The 10,631-nt window shown below is 38.8% G+C and overlaps 1 protein-coding gene across 2 annotated transcripts in view; it reads right to left on the reverse strand.

The window, feature by feature from the left end:
* Nucleotides 1-10,631, reverse strand: part of DYNC2H1 (dynein cytoplasmic 2 heavy chain 1) — a 312,370-nt gene that overhangs the window by 27,861 nt on the left and 273,878 nt on the right. For both annotated transcript variants that reach the window (XM_029956592.1, XM_029956591.1), the window contains one exon: nucleotides 1,036-1,145. In XM_029956592.1, coding sequence (XP_029812452.1) covers nucleotides 1,036-1,145 — 110 coding nt within the window. The remainder of the gene's footprint in view (nucleotides 1-1,035; nucleotides 1,146-10,631) is intronic.

Genomic DNA, 10,631 nt, shown 5'->3' on the forward strand with positions numbered 1-10,631 from the left:
AGCGGAGGAGGGAGAGAGAGTTGGGGAGAGAGAGGGATGCAAAACTTGAGAGACTATTGAATGCTGAGAATGAACTGAGGGTTGAGGGGGAAGGGGGAGGGGGGAAAAGAGGTGGTGGTGATGGTGGAGGGCACTTAAGGGGAAGAGCACTGGGTGTTGTATGGAAAACAATTTGACAATAAAATATTATGAAAAAAAAGAAATATTTACAACATGCAAGTAATCAGAGTTCTTAAACAAGGTACAATACCTTACGTTTCATACTAAGCTGGTAAATTTAGCTGTGACACCAACCCCCCTCTTCAAGGCAGTACAAGTCCCTGAAGCATTCTGCCTCTCTTTTGTAGGTTTACTGTCTCTGTTTTGAGCATCACCCTGAGATACAGGCCCGTGGTAAGGGTTTCATAAATATTTATCAGTTGGGCTGAAACAATGATCCTGAAGCACTACAAATTGAAATCCCCCAAGTCAGTCAACAACTGCATTTGGTTCAGTTTATTTTTCCAAGTATCTCTTATATCACATTTTGGCTTATTAAAAAAAAAATCAGTGTATATATGACACAATCATCCAAGTGTGTTATAAAAAAAGAGCTGATCCTAACAATCAAATCCTGCCCTCACCAAGAAGCCTCATCAGAAGTGTCTGACAGAATTTTCTGCAACAATAAAAACATTTTCTTGCAGTGCAAGTGGTAGCCACTGGGCACCTCGATATGGCTGGTGTGACTGAGAAATGACCCGTGTAGGTTTAGTTAATATTGACCCCCTCTAAGTGGCTCTGTCGCCCCTCCACCTACCACATCAGACAAGGCATGTCCAGATCAATCATCAACATTTTAAAAATTAAATTTCACCTTTTTTGATTCTAATAAAAAGCATCAGAATTAAAGGCATTGCTGTTTAAAGTCAAAGGTAACTGTGTTAAGAAATGTCGAGTCTTAGGAAATAACACGATTCCCTTATTCAATAATCAGTCTATCCTTGACGGTGAAGGTAACGTCCTGGTGGACAATGAGGGGACACCCTCCCTTACCGGGCAGTTTCCTGGCGAAGAGCGTTGAGAAACGTGTCTGGGTGGAAGAGTTCTGACAGGTCAAGTGTCTCTGAGAGAAGAGCCTGCTTCTCAGCTCTCTCTACCCAGTTCTAGAGGGAAAATAAGACACAAACTCACTTAAAAACTCTGTAAACTTGAAAGACAAACCTATTAAAGAACTCTTATGCAAAAGTCACATTTAAGGAGGAAGTTCTGCCATTTCAAATGGCTTTGAAATAGAGTCTGGAAAAAAGATTCCCACTTGACACTGTGAGGTCTACAGGACTTGTTTTGACATAATATTCATCTATTATTAAAAAAGCTTCCTTGCACAACCTTTCACTGGCAAGAGTGCACTAAAAGTGAAAGGTCTAAAAGACGAAAATTAACGTGACACACAGCATTTCAGCGTGGGCCTGTGCCTCGCCTGGTGCTGGGCGGGGCCCCCAGTGTGCTCAGCTGATCAGCGGAGCGGCAGCTCTGCGCCCAGAACCCTCAAGGCCCCTGAGTCCTGGGGCCAGCTCCAGATCTGACTGCAAATTTGATCCCTCGCTGAATCAAGCATAACAGAGGAGCGTAACAAGAAAGGGTTCTTTGTTAAAAGGTGTTTTTGAACAGACTTTTCTTCTTATCTGGCATTTTATAAGTCCATTTATACTTTATTTGATGTTTATATAACATAAAATTACAATTTGGAACAAATAACAAGAACAACAAAGTCTTGCACGACACTTACTATATGCTTCCATGTATCACCCCATTTTATGCTCACTACAGCACTGGAAGTTAGTGTGGCACTCATTTAACAGTCAAGTGAGGAAACGGAGACACAGGAGATAAACTGGAGAGCCTTAAGTGATTTGTTTCTCTGCAGTATTCCTGGCAGGTGCTCCAGCGCTCCAGAGGATAACTTACTGGTAACTTCCGAAGCGGTCTGTGATCTCAGCTGGTGCACGGAAATGGCACCATGGCAATCCTGTGGGTACAACTTGCCGAACTGTCCTTTACTCATTAGCCCACTTTGTATGATTCATAAACAGTCTAGGAAAAACTTTATTTAATTTATTACTGTATAGAAAAGCTGTGCCTCATGTAGTGTAACGCCCTGTTATCCACCCAAGCGTGCACATCTGTCAGCCAGGGGTAGAACAGGAGAAATTAAACTCTCCATTAGCATCTTGAGGCACCTGAATAGTCCTTCCACCCTATAGCAAAAACGTTCCTATGTCCCTCCTGTCTGCTGAAAATATGCTTATTTAAAAAGCAGAAACAACTTAAAAGAGAGCTCTTCAACAGACTACAATGATTTCCTCTTGGATATTATCCTTTAAAACAGAACACTTCATATAGTACCTATTTTCAACCAAGTACATTTAAATTACTCACTGTTTATTTTGTTTACTCCATGTGAAACATTTTTATTATCTCTGCCTTCTATTTTCATTAGCTAAACATAGCTAACAAATTATGCTTTCATGATCTTTTATTATAAGTAGTATTTAATGCATATATATTTCAAATTAAGACTACCACTTAATTAATTTCTTAAAATTAAATTTTAATTCAAAATTTTCAGAGGAGCTCTGGCCAGTAACAGATGCACATATGTTCAAATTAATTAAAAATTAAAGCGTGGCTGATAATGAGCTTTAACTTCAAGTCTGAATTTAAAAAATTAGTAAAAACAGGAAAAGCTTCTATAGTACAAATGTTTTAATTAGTCCACAACTGGGGGGCAGAGGAGGATCATTTTTGTCTGTTAAACTTAAAGGGAGGCTAAAGCAAAGGCAGATTTATTTAAGTAACAAAGATTCTTTTATGATGTATATTGTCTTTGAACAACTTCACAGTGAAGGACACAGTGAAGCACATCTAAAAAATCACACTTAAACCTGCACACAAATGTTTCCAGCAGCTTTACTCATAACTGTCAACACTGGGAAGGTCCCAAGATGTGCTTCAGCAGGTGGACGGAGAAATAAACCGCGGCGCATCAGACAATGGGATATGCCTCAGCACTAAACAGCAAGGAGCTCTCAAAGCATGGGGAATCTGAAATGCAATGATGCAGTTAAAGAAGCCAACCAGAAAAGGTGACATCACTACACGATTCCAATAACATGCCCTCCTTCTGGAAAAAGTAAAACTATGGAGACAATAAAAAGGACAGTGGCTAGCCAGGGTGGGGGAGGAGAGGATGAATGGGTGAGGATGCGGGATTTTCAGGACACTGAAAATAGTCTGTAAGAAGCAATAATGATGGATACGTATTATTGTGTATCTGTCCAAACCCATAGACTGCAAAATACCAACAGCAAATCTGAAGGTAGACTGTGGACACTGGGTGATTATAATGCATCAATGTAGGCTCATCCAAAAAAAAAAGAAGAGGAAGAGAAAGAGGAAGAAGAAAAAGCAGGGGGTGTGTAAGAAATGTCTGTACCTCTCATTTTCTTGTATACCTAAAACTTTTAAAACAGTAAAGACTGGTTTATGTATTTATGTGTGCCTGTAGTTTTGAGAGAGTGTGTGCGTACACACCTAAATGGCGGAGGGGCAAAGGGAGAGTGAGAGAGAGAGAATCCCAAGCAGGTTCCATGCCCAGTGTGGAGCCCAGAATGGGGCTCATTCTCACCACCAGGAGATCATGACCTGAGCTGAAATCAAGAGTCAAACACTTTACCACTTGAGCTACCCAGGTTCCCCAGTAACGGCTATTTTAAAATCATTTAAACTCATTTATAAGAATGGAAATAAAGACGTAAGTAACAATTTTTAATGAGCAGCAATATGCATAAACGGATTGGGCTTTCAACAAAGTTGTAGGTGTCATAGTTGAAAAGTATGTCTCTGTTTTTCTTTCCCCTTGGCTGTTAGCCACTTTGTTTTTAAAGAATTTGAGACTGAACGTAACATCTAGGCCTCTCCTATGATTATGAAACTATCTTTAATTCTTCAAATCATATATAATAAATGTAATTATGGAGATAAGCAAATAAAAGGTTGGATAAGTTTTTGAACACTGTGTGTCTCCCCAACCCCCACCACACACACACAGACTTAGAATTACAGGTTAAAACTGGAATGGTCCCCAGAGATTATCTAGTATAGTTTCCTTATTAGCACACAAATAAAATGATTTTTTTTCCCCAGGTGATACAGGACACTTTTAGAATACTGCAATATTTAGGGCATAGTGGCTCACAGTATTGTGGCTCAGTTGGTTGAGTGGCCGACTTCAGCTCAGGTCATCTCGCGGTTCATGAGTTTGAGCCCTGTGTCAGGCTCTGTGCTGACAGCTCTGGAGCCTGCTTCAGATTCCATGTCTCCCTCTCTCTCTCTCTCTGCCCCTCCCCTGCTTGTGCTCTGTGTCTGTCTCTCAAAAATGAAATAAATAGTTAAAGAAAAAAATAAAATACTGCAATATTTTTATCAAAAAAATATGCTAGTGATAGAAGCAGAACTATGAATCCAAATGACACTCATTCACTCATTCAGAAGCATTTACTAAAAGCCAAGAGCCCGTTACCTTGTTAGAGGAGATGTACAAATGACTGATAAAAAGTATTAAGTGCAGACAGTCCAAACAGATGCTGACTTTCCCTCCTCCTACAGACACACAAAATCTTCATGCACCTATAGAGTAATTTCTCCTGAAGAAGGGCTGAGAACCTGATGAAAAGCTTCTGTACAATAAACAAAAAAGAGACCATACAGAGAAGGGCAGAAGACCTGGGAAACAAGGTAATGATGGTAATCTCATTCCCAACGTGAAGACCTGCAGTGTGGGGAGATATCATTGAGGGGCCTGCCCTCAGAATTGCCAGCCTGGGAACAGGGAAAGAAAATAGTGGTTTAAAGAGCAACTAGACTAATAAGGAAAGAAGACATTCTCAACATAATAAAGGTCATATACGGCAGACCCACAGCTAACATCATACTCAATGGTGAAAAGCTGGAAGCATTTCTTCTAAGATCACAAACAAAACAACAAAGTCCACTCTCCCTACTTTAATGCAACACAGTACTAGAAGTCACAGCCACAGCAATTAGGCAAGAAAATGAAATAAAAGGTATCTGAATTGGCATGGGAGACTTAAAACTGTCACTATTTGCAGATGACATGACGCTATATATGAAACACCCTAAAAATGCCACCAAAAAAACCTATCAGAACTATAAATGAATTAAGTAAAGTCACAGGATACAAAACTAACACCCAGAAATTTGTTGCATTTTTATACTTAATAATCTAATTCCAAGAGAAATTAAGAAAACAATCCCATTTATAATTATATCTAAAAGAATACCTGAGAATAAATTTAACCAAGGAAATAATATACCTGTATTCTGAAAAGTGAGAGGTATGATAGAAACTACTGATAACACACATAAACGGAAAGAAATACCATGTTCATGGGTTAGAAGAATATCGTTAAAAGTGCATGCTACCCAAAGCCATCCACAGACTCAATCCCTATCAAACTACCAATAGTATTTTTCACAGAACTATAACAAAGAATCCTAAAATTTGTATAGAACCACCAAACATACCAAATAGCAAAGGCAATCCTGAGAAAAAAGAACAAAGCTGGAGTTACCACAATCCCATATTTCAAAATATACACCAAAGCTGTAGTAATCAAAGCAGTATGGTACTAGCACAAAAATAAACACAATGATCAATGGAACAGAATAGAAAGCCCAATAATAAACACATGTTTATACAGTCAATTAATGGACAAAGGAGACAATAATATACAATGCAGAAAAGACCATCTCCTCAAGAAATTGTGCTGAGGAAACTGGACAAGTACATACAAAAGAATAAAACTGGACCACTTTCTTATACCATATATGAAAATAAATTAGTAATGGATTAAAGATTTGAATTTAACACCTGAAACCATAAAACTCCTAGAAGAAATTATAGGTAGGAAGCTCTTAGCAATGAATATTTTTGGACCAGTCACCTCAGGCAAAGTCAACAAAACCTAAAATAAAGAAATGAAATTACATTAAATTAAAAAGTTTTAGCACAATGAAGGAAACCATCAACAAAACACAAAGTCAACCCACTGAGTGGGAGAGCTATGCAAATCACACATTTGGAAAGGGATTAATCTTCAAAATACATAAAAAAATTATATAACTTAATACAAAGGAAAACATTAAAAAACAAGCAGAGTACTTAGACTGTTTTTCTAAAGAAGACATACAAATGGCCAATAGACACATGAAAAGATGCTCAGCATCCCTCATCATCAGGGAAAACCACCATGAGCTATCACGTCATACCAGTCAGATTGGCTAATATCAAAAAGACAAAAAGTAACAAGCAGGGCTGGCAGGAATAGGGAGAAGATGAAACATGCATGCCCCATTGTTGGGAATGTAAATTGGTACAATCATTATGGAAAATAATATGGAGGTTCTTCAAAAAATTAAAAATAGAAATGCCATAGAATCAATTCCATCTCTAGATATTTGCTCAAAGAAGCTGAAAACACCAATTTGAAGATATATATTCACCACTGCTGCACTGTTTATAACAGCCAAGATGTTGAAGCAGTCTGAGTGTCCTTCAATAGACAAATGGATAAAGAACATGTATATGTGTGTATACCCTTACACTCACACACATAGTGGAATATTACTCAGCCATAAAAAGGATGAGATTTTTGCCATTTGGAACAACATGGATGGACCTAGAGAGTATCATGCTAAATGAAGTAAATCATAATGAAAAAGACAGAATACCATATGATTCTGCTCATAAGTCAAATATAAAGAAAACAAACACATGAATAAACAAACAAAAAGCAGAATAAGACCTACAAATACATAGAACTGACCACTGCTAGAGGTGTGAAGGGATGGGCAAGTTGGGAGAAGGGGAGAGGGAGGCACAGGCTTCCAGTTATGGAATGAGTAAATCACAGGAGTAAAATACAAAGCCTAGAGAATACGGTTCAGGATACTGTAACAAGGATGTAGGGCAGACGGTAGCCACACTGTGCATAACGTATAAACGTGTCAAATCACTATGTGATCAGAAAGCATATTTGTGTGGCTGAAACCCTTTTAGATTACTGGAGACTGGTTTGATCTGTCTTTGATCTACCTTAGTAATCGTTCTGTATTGGAAATGACTGTATATTCTGTTATTGTTAGATGTAATGTTCCATATAAACTAATTAAATATTGTTCAAGTCTTTGCTAACTTTAGTGATTTTCTGCCTACTTATTCAATTATTGAGAGTGATGTTCTGCCATCTCCAACTTTAATGATGGATTTACCTATTTATCCTTGCATTTTTATCAGTTCTTGATGCATGTATTTTGAAATTCCATTAGAAATGGAATGTTTGCCATTGTTATGTTCTTTTGGTAACTTGATCACTTTATCATTATAAAACAGACTTCATTATCTCCTGTTATATTCTTTGCTGTCAAACCTGTTTTGTCTGATATTAAGACAGTTACACATTTCTGCTGTTGTCATTTTTGGGGTTTTTTGACTAGTGTGATCATGGTACAGCCTTTCTATCATTTTACTTGTAATCCATTTGTGTTTTTATATTTAAAGGGCGATGCCTTGATACCTTATAGCAATCATATTTGAATTTTTTCATTCTGATAATTTTTTGTCCTTTAGTTGGTGACTCAATATATGTATGTTTATAACAATTTATTTTATTTTATTTTATTTATTTTAATTTACTTTATTATTTAGAGAAAAATGAGCTTATAAATTGTCATGTCTTGTATAAGAAAATTTTAGACTTCAAGACTAACAAAAATAGAATTTAATGAGTAAAATTATGACTTCAATTTGTTTTTAATGTTTATTTTTGAGAAGCAGAGAGAGACAGAGCACAACCAAGGGAGGGGCAGAGAGAGAGAAAGACACAGAATCAGAAGCAGGCTCCAGGCTCTACACTGTCAGCACAGAGCCTGATGCGGGGCTCGAACTCATGGGCCATGAGATCATGACCTGAGCTGAAGCTGGATGCTCAACCAACTGAGCCACCTGGGCACCCCTCAATTTTTTAGATGAAACTTAAAAATAATGTTTTTAACTGAAACATCAAAAATCAGAAAATTTACTTTTTTAACCATATTCATGCCTTGTTAAGATCATTATTTTTAATTACAAATATTCTAGTCATATGTGATGACTATATAATTTCTAAACATAATAATTACCATGTGTGAGGAGTATGTGATAAACATAAAATTCCGTGTGACTTGGTTTATGAATAATGCTCTTGGCTGATTATGTGGTTGAAATTAAGGCAATTGTAATGGCAAATGTAATCCAATTTAAATGGATTAATTTAGGGAAAAACTGGATAAAACCGGTTCTCTTTTGATAACTAAATGGCATTTTGGGGCCTCCATGAACAGTTAAATCAAGTATGTCTGATGCATGCTTTAAAAACAATGAAATTTAAAGGAGATATTTTAAAGACCTCCTACACCTCCAGCCAGAGCCAGCAGCCCTCCATATGGGTGCCCCTCTGGTCTAGTCTCAATACATCAACATGCTCCAGCCACACTGACTTGGCTTTTCATTCCTTAGGTAAGCAAAGTCCATCCCCCTCCCAGACTCTGCCCGTGCTGGCTCGTCTGCTAGACTTTTCTCTCTGGCACGCTCATGGTTTGCCTTCTCACTCAAGTCTCTATTCACACATCCGCTCCTCAGAGAGCCCTTATCTGAGCACACAGCACCACCTTCTCCAACCCACTCACTTTCCAGCTCCCTTAACTGACACCAATATTCTTCAGAGCATCCTAATATTAATTAGAAATAAAGATCAGTTTGGGTATAATATTTGGCTAAGATCTATTATTTGCCTTCGCTTTCTGGTAAGCCCAATAAGTAGATGCCTACTTTAAAAAATTCCTAACATCCAAGAAATGAACATCAATATTTGTAAAGCACAGATGTTACTAATCTAATAAGTGTAACAATGTTATTAATACCAACCAGCCATGCCACCTAGATTAAATTTAGTTTATTTACTATCATATATAGATTAGGCATTTTATATACCACTTGGAGTGAAAATCTCTTATCTCCTCTATGGGTTGAAATTCTTGGTCTAAAGTACAAATATGTACTTGTTATTGTAAGAATAAAATTTTTAAAATAAAGACTGAAACTGTTCATATTATGGGAAGAAATAAAGAACTCTGCATTTCAGTAAGGAGAGAAACAGATGATAATAGAAATCTTAAGAGAGAACGCAACAGCTAGATAAGCATAAGGGATAATGTTTTAAGCCTCTTAGGAAAAATATTAATAAAAATTTAACTAATACAATGTATAATATACCTGTCTGGCTACAGTGAAATCCAAATCTTTATAAAATGTTTGACATATTTGCATTTGCAACATTAAATTAAACAATGAAGAAAAAAAATGTAATTCTAGGTGAGTTAGTTCTCTTTAAGCATGAGTCCTTCAAGAGGAGGTCCTAGCTAGGCCTACTTCCCATCGGGAGAGGAGAAACAACAATGGCCTTCAACTGTACCACTTTAAAGTTTCTCAAAGAGGGGTGGAGCCAAGATGGCGGAGAGGAAGGGAGCTCTATAAACTCCATCCGCACCATTTATCGAACTGAGAAGGATATTACGCTCATCTGCAAGAGTGGAAGGAGAAAATACGAACTCCAGAAGGAATAGAACCTCAAGGATACCTGAGTGAGTGGAGGCGAACAGGGAAGATCTGAAAACGGGCCAGCCCAGGACGGGCAGGGGAGGTAAGATCCCCAGCCCAACGTGGCGCAAGCGCACAGCGCCCTAGAGACAAAGGGAAGACACAGAGTCAGAACACGCTCATAGAACTGTCTCTGGGGAAGAGATATAGAACGCCTGGCTGCGCTTGGAGACAGAAACCCACTCCATAAATAACTGCTGGGTAGCCGGAATCCCGAAGTGGGGTGGTGCAAGAGAAGGAATAGCTTCCAGCCCTAAGCCATCTCGGCGGGGAATCAGAGGTGTCTGTGGCTGTGAGAAGCGGCTGCGCTGGGGAGGCCGCGCTCCCCAGGGGGAAGCGGCCGGAGCAGCAACTGCACCAGACGCAAGCAATTCGAACTTGGTTTTGGGAACAGGACCACGGACCAAATTTCCATGGCACACCTCGCCCCCTGCACTGACTGCGCGAATCCCGGGTGCCCACAGGGAAAAAATAGGGCACACACCTACACGACCCCCAACAAAGAGTCTGTAGCGGGTAGAGCCCTGGGTGCGCGCTTAGACAGTAGGAGCTCCCAGCTCATTTCCAGCAGCCCACAGAGTCTTGAGCAAAGCTATCAGAAACTAAGAGAGACTCGGTTTTTTGCTTTTTGTTTTTTTTCCTTTCCCCCATTGCAATCACGATCCTGGCTAGGGGTGGGGACTCCACAATTGAGTCTGTGAAAGTGCTCACTTCACCTCCTGCTGCTCATTTCCCCTCAGGTAGGGGCGGAGCCTCTGAGAACAGACTCCAAGACTTACCACATCAAACCAAGCCTATCCACCAGGGGGAGCTGCTACTTGCTTTTTTTTTTTCCATTTGTTTTTTTGTTTTTTGTTGTTGTTGTTTTTTT

Source organism: Suricata suricatta, chromosome 11 (genome assembly GCF_006229205.1).
Source record: "Suricata suricatta isolate VVHF042 chromosome 11, meerkat_22Aug2017_6uvM2_HiC, whole genome shotgun sequence".
NCBI classification, from domain to species: Eukaryota; Metazoa; Chordata; class Mammalia; order Carnivora; family Herpestidae; genus Suricata; species Suricata suricatta.